General features: G+C 42.5%; 1 protein-coding gene across 1 annotated transcript; it reads left to right on the forward strand.

Annotated features, from left to right (window-relative positions):
* The first annotated feature begins 4,876 nt into the window (after positions 1–4,876).
* Positions 4,877–7,827, forward strand: MAP10 (microtubule associated protein 10). Its single transcript, XM_053382533.1, has one exon. It carries the CDS (start codon positions 5,221–5,223, stop codon positions 7,792–7,794), a length of 2,574 nt encoding a protein of 857 aa, XP_053238508.1. The 5' UTR covers positions 4,877–5,220; the 3' UTR covers positions 7,795–7,827.
* The last annotated feature ends 13,300 nt before the right edge of the window (positions 7,828–21,127 follow it).

Below are 21,127 nucleotides of genomic sequence, written 5' to 3' on the forward strand. Positions count from 1 at the left end.
GGGAGAAGTTGGTTTTCACTTCCATTTATCAGAACCTGCTAAAAATAAACCACAGCTTTGATGGCTTTTCGTTTATGTTTCTTATTGTTTCACCAGTTTTCTTTCAGCTGAACAAAACAACTTTTTAAATGTAAGTTTCTCTTCACTCATCATTTCTTCCTTTCAGTGTCGCTGGGACTATTTGGAGATGATGAAGGTGACGATGAAGCGAGGGAGCCAAAAGGCCAGAAAAAACAAACAAGCCCTTGTCTCAATTCTCACCTCTCAGCAGTATAACCCAAGTTGCCTCAAACTTACAAGGAGAACAAATGGGGAAGCCATTTCTAAAACTGTTTATTTAGCAACTATTCGGATTTGTTTGTGAAGAGGTTATAATACATCACAGTAAGCAATTGCTATTGCATATTTTCCAGTGCATCTTCCCATCACTTTCCTTATTGCCAACAAGTCCATTGTGGTGGTGCTGGGTTTTGGGAATGGGAGTGTCAAATCCACTTTAATTGCTCAGTGTGATTTTGCCTGTACGTGACTGAATCCAACCTGCAAAAGAGCAAAGCTCTGGAAGAATCCCAAGACATCCTACTCAAATGAAGGCAATCTGCCCAGAGAAGCAGCCTTCATTATCAGGGACCACAAATGTAAATTAGTTCCATATGCGAATATGCATCCAAATGCAAAAGTCATGTCTTCAACCGGAGCATTACTTTTAACACATTTAGATGTGCGTTCTACTCCATATCCAAAAGGGAAAGCACATTTAAATGTGCATCAGAACGTTTGTTCCAGTGAAAGCAACAGGCTTCCTCATTCAAATATGCATCCTATTTACATTACATTACAGTCCCCAATAAGTACACAGAAGTTTGCTTCCACATGCAGATTGCCTTCTCTGGATCTGGGCAACAGCATAACATTTTGGAAAGTCACATAGAGCCACATGTAATGTATGCCCTGATAATGAATTCACCTTGGCATATCTGGGTCTTTAGCAGCGTGCTGAGGTTTCTCATAGGTCTCAAGTGTTCATTTAGCACATGAAGCCTGCACAGAAACATCAGACCTAGGCCAATCATCTGGCAGACCACACAGCAGACCAGAGAGAAACTTTGGGAGAACTGTGGGAGCAGTCAAATTCTGCGGAGAGCAAGGACATGAATCATACTTTTTTGGAGTGGGGTGCTGGCTTTCACACTTTGTGCTGAGACTGCAATCTGAAGCAAATGTGCCAAGAAATATTTCCTGTTAAACTCAGTAGAACTGACTTCTGAGATCATGGAGTTATGGAGCTGGAAGTGACATCAAAGGTAGTCTAGTTCAACTCTATGCCATAAGAAATGCACAACAATATCCCTGATGGGTTACCATCCTGCCTCTGCATGTTTAGGATTAGGCCGTAAAGCGCACAGTTGGTCTTCATATTGGCCAAAGGGGTGGGAACCCTGGACTTAATCTTGAGTGGTGCCCAGAATCTTGTGCGAGAGGCAAGTCTTGTCGAGCCATTTGGGAGCAGTGACTGGACTGCTTTTAAACTGAAAATAAAGGTAAATAGCCAATTGTCCAGAAAATTCAACACAGTCACATTTGCCTTCAAAAGAGACTTCCCCAACAATAGGGGATTGGTAAAAAGGAAGCTGAAAGGCAAAGTCAGAAGGGTAGAATCACTCCAAAATGTATAAAGACACAATATCAAGCTTAACTGGACTGTATATTGCAGATTGGTAAAGGTACTACAAGGGTCAAGTATATGCTGGTGTGGCTAATCAGCAATCAAAGCAGCTTTTAGAGGCAACAATACTTCCTTCAAAATATGGTAGTTTTGCCCATTTGAGAAAGATGAACACAAACTTTCTTTTTGGGGGAGACGGGGCACAGGTAGACAGTAAGGTATGCAAAAAAAGAATTTGAGCACATTGCTGAAAACATTAAGACCAACAGGAAGTTTCTTAAATACAGTAGTAGCAGAAAGCCCTGGCTAGGGAAGCAGCTGGACCCTTGGAAGACAAGGGAGTCAAAGGTGTGTAAAGGAGGAGAAGGGGATTACAGAGCAGCTGAATGAATTCTTTGCACTCAGATCCTGCTTGCATGCTTCCCACAGGCATCTGGTTGGCCACTGTGAGTTGAGTACAAGTCAGAATAGATGGGCCATTGGCCTCCATCTGATTATTTCTGATGCAGAAAAAGACAGTAAGGTTGGATTAAGGCTTAGTCTGCAATCCACACTTGGATATGTGTGAATTGGGTGCTGAGGCTTCCTCTGCCAACCCTGCTGGCCCCTGTCTGCAGTGACACCAGTGTAATTCCACAAGCACAGGACTCCCCTGTCTAGGGGAGGGGGAGAGATAACTCAGTCTAGAACAGCTGGATTCCAGATGCCCCTACCGCTGTCACTTGACAGTGTGCCCCAATCACTGCAACAGCTCCAAGCTATTCCTCACCCTGCACCCGAAAATAAGCAACAGTGCTGTGGAAACATTGGTGGTTCCACTGCTTTGTCAGCCCTGCTGCTGCCCGGCTGGAGTGCACATGCTTTGTTAGTCATGCTTAGAATGGACTTGTTGAAATCAATCACATTACTCTTAGGCATGATTTAAGTCTGGCTCCAACGCAGTGTTTGAATCAGTGATATACTGATAATAAACATGAAGTTTTAGGGAACTTTTTAATATTTAATGCTGTATTGTTTTTAACACTTGATTGGAAGCCGCCCAGAGTTGCTGGGGAAACTTAGCCAGATGGGCGGGGTATAAATAATTAATAATAATAATAATAATAATAATAATAATAATAATAATAATATTCTGCATAATTCAGGAAGCACTGCAACTACATAAACTACTTTTACTTCTCAACATGTGATTATTTGGAGAATCAAAAGGCAAACACATGCATGTGTAAACCAGAAACAGGAGGAAGGGAATCTCATGCAAACATGCTTTTTGAACTGATGCCTGAAAGTGGCTATCATATTGAATAGAGGAGGCTATGGAGGGAAGGGATGGTGCCTGAGTTTGAGAGTGTTCTGACGTTTGTTTGTTTAAAATATATATTTATTTGGCTATGCAATATTGCAAGTATTTAAGAATCTATTTATTTTTTAAAATATTATGACAAAGCAAAAGACAAATTGCTATTTCAAGTTTATAGATGCTTTCAGTCTTAATAGATTGTTTTCAGAAACGGAACAAACGTTACTATAAATGTAATACGGTTATATTTTGTACAAAAGGGAGAAACCAAATCCTAACAAATACATTCTAGCTTAAAATAAATCTTCTACTCATAAGTGTTCCTGTCCTGCATTGTACATTTAATCCTCTAAACTGCATTAAAAGCACAAGCTTTACCATGCATCATAATACAGACCACAGGCTACTCAGCATGTGAACCTTGGGCATTTCCCCATGATTTAAGTATTTTAAACGTAAACATTAATACATGCAATACTGTGTCATCTTTGGGGGAAGAGTAATTCATTCCATAAAACATAAAAGGAGTATCTGCTTATCTCTTCCTGCAATGAAAGGGCACTGCTCCATTCTAATTGGGGCACTGCTCTCTGCCTGTCATGGAAGGAAGGGAGGCCATATCTGGCCTGTAGAGCACGTGCTCTGTATTCTCTCCAGGCTGCTTGAGTGCACAACTCTTGTTGCAGGCAGCACAGATTCCAGCTCACTGAGATGTGTTACATTAATCCTAACAAACAAGAAGAAGCCAAGTCAAATCTGGTACATTGGCTTGAACTGTTGACAACAGCAATCTTCCTGTCTGCAAACTAAGTGCCATACGTGAATTATTCACTCCAAATAATTCAAACCCCAAGTGTTTAAAAGTCTTGGATGAAGCTCAAAACACAATCAGATTAAGGATAAATCAGTGAGTTTGAAGAGGAAAAATGGTTTCGGAAGAGTTTTAATTTCCATTCTGATTGTTTAATATTTGGAACAGTTCATTAACTTTTTCAAGCATTCTCTATGCAACAATGAGTAATAAAAACACACTAGTTCTTATGAAAGTTAATGTTCTCAGAAAACCAGTCTGTTACAATGACGGAGTTATTTTGCAGGGGAGGGGAAAGTTGAGTTTGACATTTTATGTTCAATGGGCCTACATCTGTGGATGCTCCTTTTTCTTGACAACCCCCCCCCCCAAAGGATATTCATCTACCTCTTCTGATGAGGATGGCTTAAAATCACAAAAGCTTGGGCCCAGATTTATCTTGATTTTGAACACTGCCTGCATACTTTCAATGCTTGTATCAATGAAAGCGGAGCTAGCTAAACCGATCACTCAAAACAAAAATTAAAGTCAAACACAAATCCTATAATTTCATGTTGCAGTGGAGATGATTTCTCCGGTACAGCAAAAAAGATAGAACATTTTCCAAAGCCTGCAGCTAAAGAAATACATGCATCCCTATGTAAACAACGCTCTTCCCCTTTGAAATCCCACTCAACCCCCTCTTCCAACACCTGCAAAATTTAACATTGAAAAACAGCACAAAAGGGGGAAGCATGTGTAGGAAATGCAAAAACAAACCCCTAAAACCCTGAGGGGCATTCAAGCAAAATTACAAAATCATCCCGTTTATTTCCGCTAGATTTTGGTCAGCATGTGCTCACACTGAAGACAACGACCCAAAAGCAACTTAAGGTGCTTATTTTTGTCTGGATTATGCCCCTCAAGTCAGGAGACCAAGAAAGGGGAGGCGGGATACCCCAGGTTTTTCTTCACTGGTATCTCAGAATGCTAAAAACTATTTTTGCTCTAGTCTAAGCGAACAGCTGCTTAAGCAATAAAATTAAGATAAATGAGGCGCACAAGACAATGAAACCCGTTCTGCTGCCGCGGATACTGCGCCGTACAAGCCTCCGCCTGCGGCAACGGCCTGCTGTCTAGCAGCTCCCAGCATTAGCACGTCTCTTGGCGGGGGGTTGGACTAGATGACCCCTGGGAGTCCCTTCCAACTCCGCGGTCCTGACCCCGATACGGCCCGGAGAGCTTGATCGCAGGAGAGGTTAGCTGGGATTCCCAGAGGGCTTTGCGGCAGCGGGGGAGAGACGCGGCGATGGCCTCCTGTCGCTAGACAACGGCTTCCATAGAGATAATTATACGCGGAGGCTGGCGCGCGCGCGTCGCAGCCCGGTTTCACCTCTCAGGTCTCGCGAGAGCGAACGTTCGCCGCCGCCTGCCCGCCCGCACTGCTGTCGACGGCGAGCCGGGATGGAGGAGGGCGACGGCTGCGAGGAGAGCCTGTTCTCGCTGGAGCTGCTGGTGGAGTCGGCGCGCGTGGAGCCGCGGCTGCTGCCGACGCCCATGCCGGCCAGCAGGCCCTTCCGCCCGGCGGTGGCGCTGCGGCTGCTGGACTTCCCCACGCTCCTGGTGCGCGCCCCGCACTCGGTGCCGGGCCCGCTGGTGCCCTTCGGCCGGGGCAAATCGTGCCTCTTCCGGCTGCGGCCGGGCGCCCTCAAGGGTCTCCTGAGGCGCTCCCCACTCTACGCGCTGCTGCTGGCTTTGCCGCCGGGACAAGGCCCCGCCCGCCTGCTGGGCACCTCCAGCGTCTCCCTGGCGGCCGCCGCCGAGGAGCTGCTGCTGGGGAGCGGCCCCGGGGGGCGAAGGGGGCAGTTTCCGCTGAGAGACCTGATGGGGGAGCCGGTGGGAGAACTGGGCCTGAGCTACCGCCTGAGCAACTTAGGGCCCTGCCTGCTGGGCCACTTGGGGCAGGGGGCAGCCCCCGGGGAGCCCCACATCGAGGAGCGGCACAGATCACCGCCTCGTCCGCCCAGCGTCCACAGCGAGAGAGGGGTCAACCTGGAGCTCATCCCAGAGGGAGAAGAAGACCAGCAGGACTCTGCCCCGGAAGGTGGCAGCACGGAGTCCTTAAACAGCACCCTTACCGAAGAACAACCCCCCAGCCTTGCTGTGCAGAAAGCAGCCCAAGAGTTGGAGATTTTGACCAACGTCTTCTGCCCCCCGCCAATGTACTATAGTCGCCCGGCTGAAAATCCTTGCTCCACGCCGAAAGCTGCGGCGTCAGGGTTGGTGACGGTGGCTGCACCTCGCGAACCTTTTCCAGAAGAAGAAATCGTCTTTCCCTCTGCAGAGCCTCTTAAGGAGGAGCCTTCAAGTAGCGTCCCAGAGCCTGCCTTGGCATCTCCAGCGCTTAGTAGCCATGATCAGCTCAGACAAACCTTGAGCCAGCTGCCTCTGCTGAATGCTTTGTTGGTGGAACTGTCCCTGCTGAGCAACCAGTCACTGCAGCCAGGGCCGTCTACTGTGCATCCTCAGTTAGCATGGCTATACCAAAATGTAGCAGATGGTACAAAAGCCCCGCCCTCAAGTGTCAAGAGTCTATGCCCCTTCCGGGAATATAAAAAACCCTCTCCTAATCATAAAGAGAGAGGAAGGTCTGCTAGCCCAAAGTTAAAAAGAAATCGCCCAGATCATTTAAAATGCATGTATCCCTCCATGCATGTTACAAGCACTGGTAAAGGATTCACAAAAATGGAAAGAAGTGGCAATCTTGAGAAAAACAATACTAAGGAAAACTCTTCCCCTAAACGAAGGCTTACATATGGGCTAACAAATACTCTAAAACTTCGTTTGCTGCACTCCAATCCAGTCATGTTGAAAGTGCATGAAAAAAGGGAACATCGTAGAAAAAAGCAAGGAGACTTCACCATTGAAAGGAAAGGCAAAAGCTCTTCAAATAAAGGGAAACTATTGCGGAGCTCTCCCGAGCGCCATTCAAAGTCTTCTGTACAATTTGATGAAAAAAGCATCTCTGAAGAAAATGCTCAAATAAATGAAAATGTTGAGACTCTAATACAAAGCAGTACTGACCAAGATTACTCTGCCACCATAAAGGGACTAACCTGTGATCTAAAAAAAAAAGTTGCAGCCCGCCGTGTAAAGAGTCATGAAAATGCAAAACACAAGGGCTTTCCTGAAAGTATTGGCTCTTCTTATAAAGAAAAGAGTTTGAAAGTCCATTTGCCGAGAGTCTGTTTGCAGGATACTAATGCCCTTGAAAGTAAAATTGATACAGAAGAAGAAAAATGTGTACTGAAAAATAATTGGGATGCTTCAAGCCTTCGTAATGATAGCCAGAGCAACAATTTTGAAAGCAGCTATGGACTAAAGAATTCATGTGATGTGGTTCTCGGCTCTGAAAATGCAGCCTATTCAGAAGATTTCACCAATGTTGACAGTTCAGGCACAGCCTTAGAAGCTCAAGAAATCAGCTCTGAACCCTTGCTAATAAACCCAAATCAAAGCCAGTCTGTTATGGACTCGGATTCTAAAATGTCTGAAAGAAGTATGACTGCTGAAAGCATTTCACCCCCTGTTCCAGTTCCCTCAGATACATCTCCTATCCAATCTCTTAAAAAGACCTATTATTCAAAATCTAATGAAAAAGCCACAGGTGTTGCTCTTAATCAATTTGATCATGATTCTCCTCCTGCAAGAGTTTCAAAGGACGAACTTGCAGCTCAGCGGGCCAACAAGGAAGGGAGCAAAAATATGCAGACCTTGGGAGAGGAACAAGTTCTCTCTGAGATAAATAATAGTGTAGAAAAAGGCGAATCATCTATGGAAAAGAGCCAGTCAATAAGGACATCTCAAGTTAGCTCTTACTTGCCTTCCAGTGTGTCTGATGTTGATCTTAGTGGGTTAGAAGAAAGCAATCCATCTGAAAAAGAAAAAGATGATAATTTTGAAATGGTGGATATTACTAATCAATATAGACACATCAGTGAATTAGTAGTAAACAAGCTTCCAGGATACACAATGTAATTACCAATAATAATGACCAGATCAAAGTGAAAATGTCTTTATTTTTATATGCTAAGTTTGCAAGTATTATGACTGTCTTTCACAAATGCAGTTTTTATTTTATAAGCGATGGATATATAAAATGTACCATGGGCGAGCCATCCAGAGTATGCATGATTAACTCTGCAACTGTTTGGATTTTAGGCTAGTGCTCTTGCACACACGTACACAATGGTGAGCTGCTTTTGAAACTCAAACAAGTTTCAAAAACTTTTGGGAGAAGACTGCCATTCAAATATACATTTTTGTGTTTCCAATGAGTATTTGGGCGCATGCAGAATTCCTATCTGATGGCCGGTGTCTCCCATTTTTAGCAGTTTCCTTTCATTGCAAGTAGATACAGGGATCCTTGATTTGTATCAAGACTGTTGCATGGGGTAAAGAATTGACACTCTCTACCCCACTTTATTTTAGAAAAGTACAAGGCTACGGAAACTAATGTGTCCAGTTTGGACCTAAGTTTATGAAGTGGAATGGCATTGCTGCCATGTGACACATTTGGCCTCTGCCACGCTAGTGCAAATATTATTTTGAAAGAGAATTTGGGCTTTTATGACAAAAGGCAGATCTAACATGTAGCAATGGCTGCACTCAACAATTCATCCTCTGAAATAAATTCAGTCTGATCAATGCTGAGCAAGTCAGTAATATGAATAAGTCAAAAATGCTTTTTGATATTGTTTTACTGCAGCACCACTTGAATGCCATGTGATTGTGCAGTGGTTCTACCATCCTAGCTAATGTCCAATAAGTGTTCAGTGATCAAAACAATTTGTATACAAGTCCTCAGACATACTTTCAATTCAAATAGAACAGTCTAATTCTTAAATTAATTTCAGAAGGGGGAAACAGTTAAAATGAGATGAACAGGCGCACTCTCACATTTATTTTTAACTGACATATGAGAGACAAGGAACTTGCAAACTGGCTGTTTATTGTGCAGTCACACTGATAGGGTTGCATGGAACTTGTGTGGAGGCTATATGATGCCACCAGTTTATTGAGAATTCATCCTGATATGTTAGCGCAGTGCTTATATGACATTGCCAGCTTGTGATTGTTATCTTGCATTTCCCAGGGCAATTTCCCTCACTTTTATTGGACTTTTTGCAGTGAGAAAAGTAACACAATAATTACACTAGAAAGTGGGATAAGAACTAACTTTGCACAGATAAATAGCCTGTTTGGAAGCACTCTGGGTGTCATACATCAGCGGTACTGATTTTTTTAAGGATGGGGTATAAATGGCTTAAGTAAATAATACTAGTGAGACCAAGTTCATGTAAGTTTTAGAGTAGATGTTTTTTGTCCCAATTAAGAGCCAAGTCCTGTTTCTGTTATAGTGCAAGTTCATATTGTGGCTGCACCTAAAATCCTGTCAGATCTTAATTCAGAAATGCAGAGGATCTTATTCTACTGCCTGCCAAGTGTACCTGAAAGGCCAGATTTAAGAGTTTCCCACTCTTTTGTGTGAAAGTACCATAAAGAACCCTTGATAAGCACTGGATTGAGATCAAGAATGAAACAAGATTATGTGCTGGGGTTCCATAGGATTGGGCTCTTAGTGCATCAGTACCAGAAGTGAGTGTCATGTTGTTATAGACAAATGCTACTTTAGTTTCATTAGCATAAACATTGCATTCAAAATGTCAGAAGTAACGGTACAGTATACTAAGACTTTCGGGTATAAGGTGGTATAGAAATAAAATAAATAATAATAAATACAGTAATATATAGTAGAAGGTTCGATTCGATTCAGTGTTCTATTTTAGAGTACTATAGGACAATTTGAAGTGAATCAGGATCAGAAAGGAGAAACAAATGCAGAATTTACAGGGTGTGTTTAGGACAAAACGGGGTTTGGGACACCATAGAACAAAAATATAGAAAAAGCAAATGAAATTCAACTGCAGGAAGGAAGATGTCATTTAAGTTGGAGAGGGGGCAAATTAAATTGAGGGTGTCATGGGAGACAGCATTCTCAAACCATACATAGTAAGTTTCCATGAATGATGAAAAAAGCTCATGCTCTCAATAATAATATAGACCAAACACAGATATTTTGAATGGCTCTGCTCACTCTTGTCACTGGAAGAGGAATAATCCAGAAAAGCCAATGTACTAAAAAGTGAGGCAGTTTTTCTGTGAGTGCATGCGCAGGAGGGAAGGAAGGAATATTGACTTCATAAGTACACACAAATTGCAGCTTTGACATCTCTGCCTTTTCAGAGTAACCTACCTCTCACTTGTGAAATCTAGCCAGAGGCAAGTTGTGGACTCCCCTTTTTTTGAGAATGTAATTGTTTGAATTTATAATTTAAAGCTTCAGCCCTGTTCATTTATAATTTAAGGATTCCATCCTATTTAGGCAGGCATATGTACTTGTGAACCAAGACTTCACTTTTCTATCTTTGCATCATTTCAGAATAGTTCTGGATCTGCCCAGTCACAAAGAAGAGACTAGACCACACACAAACTTCAACATACTCAACCAGCCCTTTGTGTTGGAGCTTCATATTTATAGATTTATAGAATCCTGCCTTAGGGCAGTGGCTTCATTTGGAAAAGTTCTGAGGTTCCCTTTTGCTCTTCTCTTTTTTCAAATGTTCCTGTCCAATTAATTCCTCATTTTCTGCTATTGTGATCTGAAATTTATTGGTTACAACTCACTCAGATGCTGAGATGTTTCCACAGGATGTTAATCTCGTTTCACCAAGACAGCAGTTCATATAATAATATTCTGAATATATTTAGTGTTAAGTTGCATTTTATTAATGTGTTATTAAATAAAACAGTATTTTTATTCTCAATCTTTTATCCAAGATTGAAAAATTCTAATTTCTTTAATTGCATTTTTCCTAGTTTCAAAATGTAATGATAAAATGAAATGTATTTTCTTTTTTATACAATATTTGTTACTGTCTTGGATTGGGTTCATTCAGAGAAACAATTAAAATAATTTGCAGTTGGTTCTGAAAACATCTTGTTGGTACTTCACTATGCTATAAACTGGCTAGCTCTCAGTTACAGTGGTACCTCGCAAGACGAAATTTTTTCGTTCTGCGAGTTTTTTCGTCTTGCGAATTTTTCGTCTTGCAAAGCACGGATTCCCTGGGTATTAATGGTTTTAAGAAAAAGGAAACAAACTCGCAAGACGTTTTCATCTTGCGAAGCAAGCCCATAGGGAAATTCGTATTGCGAAGCAGCTCAAAAAACGAAAAACTCTTTCGTCTTGCGAGGCATTCGTCTTGCGAGGTACCACTGTATTTAAAACATACTATTTAACGTTTTTCAAATTCCGTGCTGCAAAACTGTCAGTTTGCTGCAGCCCAGTATAGCACTTCCCACACCACTGTAAAGGATTCTCATACTCTCAAGAGCAGTTTTTTTGGGGGGGTGGTGCTGTGGTCTAAACCAGCAAGCCTCTTGGGCTTGCCGATCACTAGGTCGGCAGTTCAAATCTGCATGATGGGGGTGACCTCCTGTTGCGCTTTCCCTGTTCCTGCCAACCTAGCAGTTAAAAAATGTACCAGCACAAGTAGATAAATAGGTACCACTGCGGTGGTAAGCAAAATAGTGTTTCCGTGTGCTCTGGCTTCCATCACAATGTCACATTGCACCAGAAGCGGTTTAGTCATGCTGGCCCCATGACCCAGAAATCTGTCTGTGGACAAACACTGGCTCCATTGACCTGAAAGCTCCCTTGACCCCATAGTGGAATTCGACTGGACTTAACTGTCCAGGAGTCCTTTACCTTTTACTTTTATAGACGGACTGCATTTTCTACAAAAATGTAGAAGCATTTTTTACAAGTATGCAGAGGAAACAAGTTTTGCAGTCCACTGAGCACCTAGTTTGCTATACCGTTTCAGTTCTAGCACTCTTTAGAGAAATCAAAGTTTTTGCATTTTCTGTAGGGGAAACCCGTGCAATTCAGATGACATTAGCGATGTTTGAATCCGACTGAAATCAGAAATGCATGTTGCAATGGGGGCAGAACATAGGAGCACCAATGATATTTTTGAATGGGAGTTTATTTAGAAAACTGGTTAATGTTTCTCATTTCGTTCAAATGTAAGACTTCCCTTTTTTTTAATTCCTCCCCTCCCTTTAATATGACCAAACAGAATTACTTTTCATTCAGTATTTTGCCATTGGTAAGTACATTCTATTAATTCCACAGCTGCCTGTTCTAAAGGCTTGGGTGCCTACTTGTATTTAGTTTCAAATTGTTTGTATTTATTTCTCTTAATTTTCTTGAGCTTACCCAGCCAGCTTACCTTTGGCTAAAATGACCAAACAGTGATATGTGGGATAGATCAGTCAGTAGAGCGTGAGACTCTTAATCTCAGAATCATGAGTTTAAACCACAGGTTGGACAAAAAGATTCTTGCATTGCACAGGTTGGACTAGGTAACCCTCATGATGCCTTACAACTGTACAATTCTATTATTTTGTTCATTTATTGCTACATACCTTTGACGCCTCAGTATTCTAAATAAGTATTTGGTTCCTTGCTTGTTTGAATACTGTGATGGTGAAAAATTGCTTTGCTTTTCCAAATCTTAATTTTGATCCAGCCATTGGACCTGCGACATAGGATTGTGTCCATCACATTGCTGAAATCCATACAGCAGATTAGTCTTAACTAACTTAACTACGCCACCCCTTTGATTCTGATGGGACTTAAGCACAACTAACTTCAGCCGGATTGCTTTTGAGAAGTTCATTTCAAGTTTATTTATTTTACCCTTTGGCCATAACAGAGCAGAACAAAATATCAACCAAAAATAATAAATCCAATCAGGCAGTAGTCAAAGAAATACATACAAAACATCTCTACAGAGTTACAGTAGTCCAATAGCCAAGCAGCATGATCACAACCCACAACATGAGTCATTTTTGTTGCTTCCTGGCTGCCAGAGCAAAAACAGTCACTGTATAAAATTGCTTTGCTGCCATTGGCCAGCAGGAATTCTAAGTTCTGCTGGTAGGACCAGAGTTAATAATCTCTCAGAAGTTGCTTTAGAAACATATTCCCAATATTCTTGGAAACACACAGTGCAATACGTAGTAAGGAAGGTCTTCCACTGTTTTTCACCCCAACAGAACAATGGCACGGATCAAAAGTCAGTTTGCAGCCTGTCCATTTATAGAAGCCAGGGGCATCTGCTGGAATTTTAGTAAGGTTAAACCCTTCCTTAAATCAGACTTGGCTCTAACAAGGATTTCTCAAGCAATACGGAATCTTAACTGCATATCATGACATGTAGTTTACATTAGTGATGATAAGCTGTTTAAAAACACCTGTTTTTTAAATCTAACTTAAACATATAGCTGGTGGTATTGTAGCCAGTCCGTAGCTTGGCTCCTTAATTTTTCCATAGGTTTCAGTCTGGGTCCCGCCCCCCCTGTAAAATCCAGCAGTTCCCTGTAAATCGCCCGTTGTCTATCCATATTAACTCTCTTAATTGTAATTGCTTCAATGGGGGATAACCGTAAAGGTGTTTTCCTTTCCAGCAAATTTTTATATTTCTCCCAAACACTACAAATCCTTCCTGAGAATGTGGTTCATAAAACTCTTACAGATTTTAGCTTTCCCATACCAAAGACATGCATGCCAGCCAAATTTTAAATCGTGGCCTTCCCAGTATAAAATGTCTGCCTTATCCAATACAAGAGGTTATTCATCCAGGTGTAAAAGCAATAGTCTGCCCTTTTGAGACAGAAACCGAGAAAGAGTTTTGGCTGTGTGAACAACCTTAGGTTCCAGGTTGGTCTCCATGGAGGTCTGATGTGGGAGCCGTGGACTTTTATCCGTTCAGTTGTTTAAGATGGGTTGTCAACTTGCAGATCTCCAGATAATTGCAGTCTCCAACTCCCATCAGACTCAGCCAGCATGCTTAATGGTCAAGGATGTTGGTGGAAGCAGCAACAGTTGTATTATAACAATATCTAGAGGTCCATGGTTTACTGACCCCTAATTTAAGATGTATCTCCAACTATGCTCAACCTGTATATAAAGAAATGAACATCGCAAAATGCCAATTAGCCTCCAGTGACCTTCAAACGGAAACCAAATCTGGATAAATGCTGAGTTCCTGAAACTTCTTGCTGCTGAAAGAAGTGGGGTGGAAGTAAGATTATTTTGCAAGGATGAGCTTCTGTGGACCTTTTATAAGCATTTTGTTTTCATGAAGCAGAAAAAAAGGTGGTTATTCGAATTTTAAGAGGAAACGGGGGCTTATGCAAAAAGTCATACTTTAAAAATAAAACTAGTCAGTTTTGTGCTAAAGGACCAAAGCTTGGATCCCAGGTTGCTCCTTCATGTAAGAGGGGAGAGTAATTTGTGCTAACTCCCGGCTCTGCTTCAGCTTCCTATCCCATTCCCAATGGTCCCCCAACTCCTAGCAGCAGAATTGCGGGGGGGGGGGGAGGGGACTGTGGAGAGGTAGGAAAGTCCCATTCTGTGAATTGCTAAATTCATGGAATACCTTGTTTTAGTTGGATGGCTGTCATATTCCCACCTATACATCTTAATTTAGTTCAATGGACTTTACTTCCTCATACATATGCTTAGGACCACAGAAGTAATGAACATATTTTCTGCCACTTAACATCAGATTTAGGATCATGCCTTATATTCTCCCATTTTTGATAGCCACTCAGTTGTTTTGTGCTGCAGATACTTCAACAATTGCAAAATGAATTCCTTTTCTGCTATTTCAAAGAACCTTTCATACCAACTCAAATGTATTCCTCATATTGTATTGAACTTTGACCTGTCCCAGTTAGTTCTCAAAAACCATTGCAGCTTGCTAGAAAATGTGTGTTATTCTTCAGTATGTTGTGAAAGGATGTGTCATATCACTTAAAATCATCTATTAGATTTTGCTCATCCCATTTTTCAATTTATAAGAAATGCGCTTGCGACTTATGGTTCTTCTCATTTTAATAAAGTATACAGCCTCCTGGAGAAGCTTTCTTGCTATCATCTGAGTTTTCAATTGCTTTTGGCAAAATTTCAGTTTAAAAATGCATTCAATTATATAAATTACATTTTAAAATGCATTTACCTGCGGTTATTATGAGAGGCACAGACAAGATGAAAACAAATTTTTACAAGGAACGAAATATCTTCAACTGTACTGCAAGCCTTAAGCAATGTAGCATAATTATCTTAACTCACATGCGGTAAAAGTAATTTCTGAATTTGTTGTTGTTTTTGAAGCTCATATTATAATTGGCTCACAAAGTGGCAGCATCATAGCATTTCTACATTTGTAAAATTGGATTTTTTTTCCTGGACATGATTTGGGTTTTAATGGTTACAGCAAGATTCTCAAGGCCTTCCCTGGGTCCACACAAACCACCATCAACATTTTGTATACTACTTTGTTTCACAAATGCGATTATTGCCCATGATAACCAATATTTATCATTTCCATAGCGCCATATTCATGGTGCTCAGAGTGGGTTAAGAAAACCACCACCATCACATTCAGCTCTGAGGACTTTCTTGCATTGTGTGTGGATACTTTCTGCATTGAAAAGGGCGGGGGGGGGGGACTTTTCACTTTGAGTGCTCTTCACTGGCCATTTATTAAAACCTAAAGTATGTTTCATGCACTCAACAGCTCCCACGCAATCACTTCTGGGAGTGCACAGGGCAATTGGCTCGTGGATGATGCTATCAGCATTCCTTGGGCTTTCAGCTATTGGTAAAAGTATTACAGGGTAAATTACTGTTTAGTTTGTGTGTGTTTTTAAGTGGAGCATTAATGGGTAATGAGTAGAGAATGGTTATAGGGAAGCTTGCACATTCTGAGAGATGCAATCAGGATAATTCCCCAAGAATATCTTGTTGGCCATTTTATTCCATATATTTTGAGTGGCTTTGTGTTACAAAAAATAGGAAGATATTCAGCACTTTCCTTTTCACACATGACAATGGGGGATGGTACAAGTAATGCATTTGTCTAGTTTAGCATTTGCTCCCCCCCCCCATCTTAGGATGTGCAAAACTACCTATAACTTGGGTTCTCGTGATCTATGTCACAAAGAAATCAAAAAAGTATATCTAGATGGATTTGGGTACCTTTGATTTGCCTCCCTGCTTTAATTAACCAACTGGTTTTGCAAATTGCATGTATGAGTGTTTGGATGCATAGATTCAGTGCTTTTTTTCTGAGGGAACGCAGGGGTACGCATTTTGTGAATCTAAGTTTGGCCACATTGAGGGGCAGTATTTCAATATGAGTAGGAAAATGAGAGAGGACCCTTAAACATTTTTTTTAGAAAAAAAGCACTGCATAGACTTCATAGACTGAAGTAACCTTTGCAGTAACTCTGTCTTCTTGTCCTTTGACAATGTTTGTACAGTGCCTGTGTATAAGCTGTAGTGTTACTTACTAATAATGCAGTTTGAATGGGAAATGTTAACCTTTCCAGAATGCCTTGCAGCCCAGTGTTCCAATGTAACAAACAACATCTCTAGACCCAGGGGAGTGTTTCACTTTTTTTTATTGTGAAGGAGGAGACTCAGCAGGTGAGCGCTCTGGACTTTACTTACTGAATGTTAAAGTCAATCGATCAGCAATGGTGGTTAAATTGATAAGTCTATTATCAAGGAATGAGAAGATGTTGTAGTGACACATGCAAGAATTCTCAGTTCAGCTGATAGTCACCCTGACTAAGTAGGAACAAGTGAGCATGCAGGTAAAGGTAAAGGGACCCCTGACAGTTAAGTCCAGTCGCGGATGACTCTGGGGTTGCTTCGCTCATCTCGCTTTATTGGCCAAGGGAGCCGGCGTACAGCTTCCGGGTCATGCGGCCAGCATGACTAAACTGCTTCTGGCAAACCAGAGCAGCGCACGAAACGCCGTTTACCTTCCCGCTGGAGCAGTACCTATTTATCTACTTGCACTTTGACGTGCTTTCGAACTGCTAGGTTGGCAGGAGCAGGGACCGAGCAACGGGAGCTCACCCCGTTGTGGGGATTCGAACCGCCGACCTTCTGATCGGCAAGCCCTAGGCTCTGTGGTTTAACCCACAGCGCCACCTGCATCCCCCACCGCATGCAGGTACTTGGCAAGAAAAATCACATTAGTTTCACTCCTTCCCCAGTCTTGCTACTGGTTTGGCTTAAGGTTATGTCTGAATCTGGGCTCATGGTGGGCAAGATCTTTCAGAGCTGAGTGTTATCTGGGCCTTTGAAGTTGGTTGTATGCTGGTGATTACCATCTCCATATTCCATTCCCTAGACAGCCAAGAGCAGCTGTCTCCCTTCTAAATCAGCCCCTGAAGGCTGTGATCAAACTGATGAGGTTAAACAGGTTGAAAGCGAATACAAACAATGTGGAAGGGCTACTGGTAGGAAATGGCAGTACTCTGTAACTGGAAGGGTCTGGTCCTTCCTATGATAGATGGGCTGGTTGTTTCTTTATCTTGAGGGTGAGGAACCACCTTCAGCCCAAGGATCATGTTTCCTTCTAGACAACCTTGGGGTTGGGGGCACGCCTGTGGTGGGTGGGGGCAGGAGCAAAAGTGGGCTTTATTACAAAATATGTATGTTTCAGGCTAAAATGCCTATTTTGTAAAATACAAATAGCAGTTGCCATGCAGTGTTATTTTTGTAATTTAAAAAAGAAGAGGAGGAGGAGTTTGGATTTTATATCCCGCTTTATCACTACCCTAAGGAGTCTCAAAGTGGCTAACATTCTCCTTTCCCTTCCTCCCCCACAACAAACACTCTGTGAGGTGAGTGAGACTGAGAGACCTCAGAGAAGTCTGACTAGCCCAAGGTCACCCAGTAGCTGCATGTGGGGGAGCGGGGAATCAAACCTGGTTCACCAGATTACGAGTCCACTGCTCTGAACCACCACACCACACTGGCTCACCCCACATTGATGCAGAAACTTGAACTTAGGAGTTGTGAATGAACATAAGTGAAACGGAAACAGATGGCTCTGTCCACCCTTAGTTAGAAATCACCTCATGTGAGCCCAGGGTCTGCCTGTGTTCTGAGGTGCAGTCCCTGTGCTGATGTTCCCACATGGCACAAGGAGGAGAGATATGATACAAGGCATGGGTACAGTGTGCTTTTTCTCCAGTTGGTCTGAGCCTGTGGCTGGAATAAGACAGGCTGTCCTGATCTCATGCTTTCTGTAGAACAGGGCTGTGGAGCCTCAGGCCTGGATGTGGCTCTCAATACTTTTCTATCCGGCCCTCAGAACCCAACCCAGGCCACACCCCCTCCTCAGCCTGGTTGCTGACTTCCTTTAATGCTTTTCCCTCTCTGGAATGTTTCCCTGAACACCTTTGCTTGCTTAGATGGAGGATGAAGAGATGTGGGTGTGCAAAGACCTCTTGAGTTTGGTTTGGCTGGAACATAGCTTACTGCAAAGGTAAGAGTTGCATCTGTTGCTCTGTCCCATTTTGCCAGTGGCTTAGCCCAGCACTACCATGCAGCTGCTGGAAGGATTCCCATAAGGGAACATTTCCCCTGGGCTGAAAAGAGGATGTAAAACCTACGTCTTCTGCAAGGCTGTGGTGAGTGTGCATTGCAGCTTTGCATTGTCACTATAGCTCTTAATCCTGTTGGAACTACCGATGTTCTTCATTTGTTTTATTGCAGTTTTGTAGTTTTCCTCTGATGGAAGCTGTGTCAAGTTTTGGAGAGGATGTCTTATGTAAATAAAAAAACATTTCTGAGACAGAACACAAAATCCAGACATTCTTTATCCCCTTAGAGGCTTCCTGTGATATTTCTTTAATAACCTGTCCTGACTTTATTTGTAGAGAGTCACAGGGAAGAACAGTTGCCTGACTATTTGGTGACAGCTTGAAGTCCTTTGCAGGAAAGGAGATGGATCTGTGAGGTTTCAGACAAAGCCGAATCTGCTTCCAGAGCAGAGTTTTTTAATTAGGAGGTCCCCATCTTCCACACAGCTTTCTTTATATATCTGCATTTGATGTAATTCTCACTTGTCAGACCAAAGAGGTTATTTACACACCAGCTGTACCACCCTGATATGTATTTCGCAGTGTGGCTTTTCCAATTTACCTGCCATATGGGTCTTCCTTTAGAAACACAACAACTGTCTAAACTGTTTCTTTCTGACAACAAGGGAGGGATAGCCAAAAAAAAAAAAAAACACCCACAAAAAAACACCCACCAAAAACAGAAATAGCGGGGGAGAAAGAGCAACATTTGTAATTAATGGGGGTTTGCTGATGACAAAGTTTCATGTGGGATCCATCATTTCCTGGATCGGCTAATGGAACTTAATTGGAATTTCATTCCTGTCTAAGCGACTGCCAGCATAACAGATGGTATGTTACTGTTATGTTCACAAACTGGTTTATATGACATACAATGATTACAAAATTGAACGGGAGGCGTGCTTGGCAAATATTTTAAAGGCAGAAACCATACTGTTTAAAGAGTGCAAACGCAACGGTTGAGGCACTTAATTAACAATGTAAAGTGGTGGGGTAGCAACCCACAGGGGATTTCCCCAAAGCAAACATCTTTTTTTATCACCAGCAAAATTCTTATAGCTCAGGATCACCATTTGGCCAATTGTAGTAAATTGGATTATTATAGAATGTAGTGGCTGTCGTCCATTTGCTCTGGGAATGGCGGCTACGGCAGAGCAAACATAATACCATAAACAGATGCCCTGTTTGTTTGCATTCATCCTGATTTGTTTGTGGGGAGGCTGGATTCCAATGCTTCACAGTAAACGTTATCCCACCTGTCCAGTGCATTTCCCATCACTTTCCTTATTGCAAAAAGTCCCATCTTTTGGGGAAGCACCTTGCTCCACAGGACCTCTCAATCCACTATGATTTCAAGACCCAAATTTGCCAGTATGTAATTGAGTCTCACCCAAAAATAACAACAGTCTGGAAACACCCCCTGTATCTTTATTGAATTTGTCAGAGTGCCTCTGTTGAATAGCCTAGCATTGCTGTTGCGTAGTGGCTAAGAGACTCAGTAAATCCTTGCTTTCAACCTCACATCTGCCATGAGCTCACTAGGTGGCTGTTAGACAAGACATATTCTCTCAATCTTATTGCCCCCCCCCCGCCTGCCCGCCAAATCTGTAATATTAGTGAAAATAACATAACAAAAATGATTTGTATAAGGGGAAATTGCTTTGCAAAATTTTGTCTGTTAGGCAAGATTGCATGCAAAAATGTGCCTATTAGGAGAAATCACACTAAAATGCTGATGAATTTTTCATAAGGACTTTTTAAAAAAAAGAATATGCAAACTGATGTGGAGACCTGAATTTAACATTGGAAAAATCGGAAACTGAGGGAAACTGAAATTGACATATTGACTTCTTGGGGGGGGGGGAAGGTTGTTACAGTAAGTTGTTGAAGTTGTTACAGTAAGTGCCACATTTTTAACCAGTGCTTTTTTTCTAGGAAAAAGGTGCCAGTACTGTGTACCCTTGAATTCCCTCAGAAAAATAGCACTGGGCCCACCCCTAGTGGTGAGGGCTTCTAGGAGCTGTGGCCCAACAACAGCTTCCCCACCCCCTAAGGTAAAGGGACCCCTGACCATTAGGTCCAGTCGTGGCCGACTCTGGGGTTGTGGCGCTCATCTTGCTTTATTGGCCAAGGGAGCCTGCATGCAGCTTCCGGGTCATGTGGCCAGCATGACTAAGCCACTTCTGGCAAACCAGAGCAGCGCACGGAAACGCCATTTACCTTCCCGCCGGAGCGGTACCTATTTATCTACTTGCACTTTGACGTGCTTTCGAACTGCTAGGTTGGCAGGAGCAGGGACCGAGCAATGGGACCTTCTGATTGGCAAGCCCTAGGCTCTGTGGTTTAACCCACAGTCCCCTCCCCACCCCCTAGACCAGATTAAAACCAGGGACTTCCTGATGAGCCAGTAGCTCAGTCTCTCTGCCACACCCTTCAGCTTATCTACCTACAGAAGCCACAAGAAGAGCAACTTTTTAATGACTGCCAGCAAGTGGGCCTCTTCTCCTAACCCCGCTCTGTGACTCAGTTTTCTCCACCTGCTTCTGAGCAGCTTATCTACTTGTTCATACAAGTGTGGCAGCACAAAGGAGGAGAAATTTGTCACGTGAGAACATATGGCCAGATTCAACCCCTGCAGGCTTGACCTCCCTAATTGCCTTTCAGAAATTATTATTTTTTGCTTTAGCACAGTCTGTTAGTCATCCATTTTCTCTTTGATTTGACCCTGTGCTGAGCCCTGTTGCCGTTCCTCTTGCATTCCCATTGCAGAGTTTTCTGGTTTGGTTTCGAT

Source organism: Podarcis raffonei, chromosome 3, assembly GCF_027172205.1.
Source record: "Podarcis raffonei isolate rPodRaf1 chromosome 3, rPodRaf1.pri, whole genome shotgun sequence".
In the NCBI taxonomy this organism is placed as follows: Eukaryota; Metazoa; Chordata; class Lepidosauria; order Squamata; family Lacertidae; genus Podarcis; species Podarcis raffonei.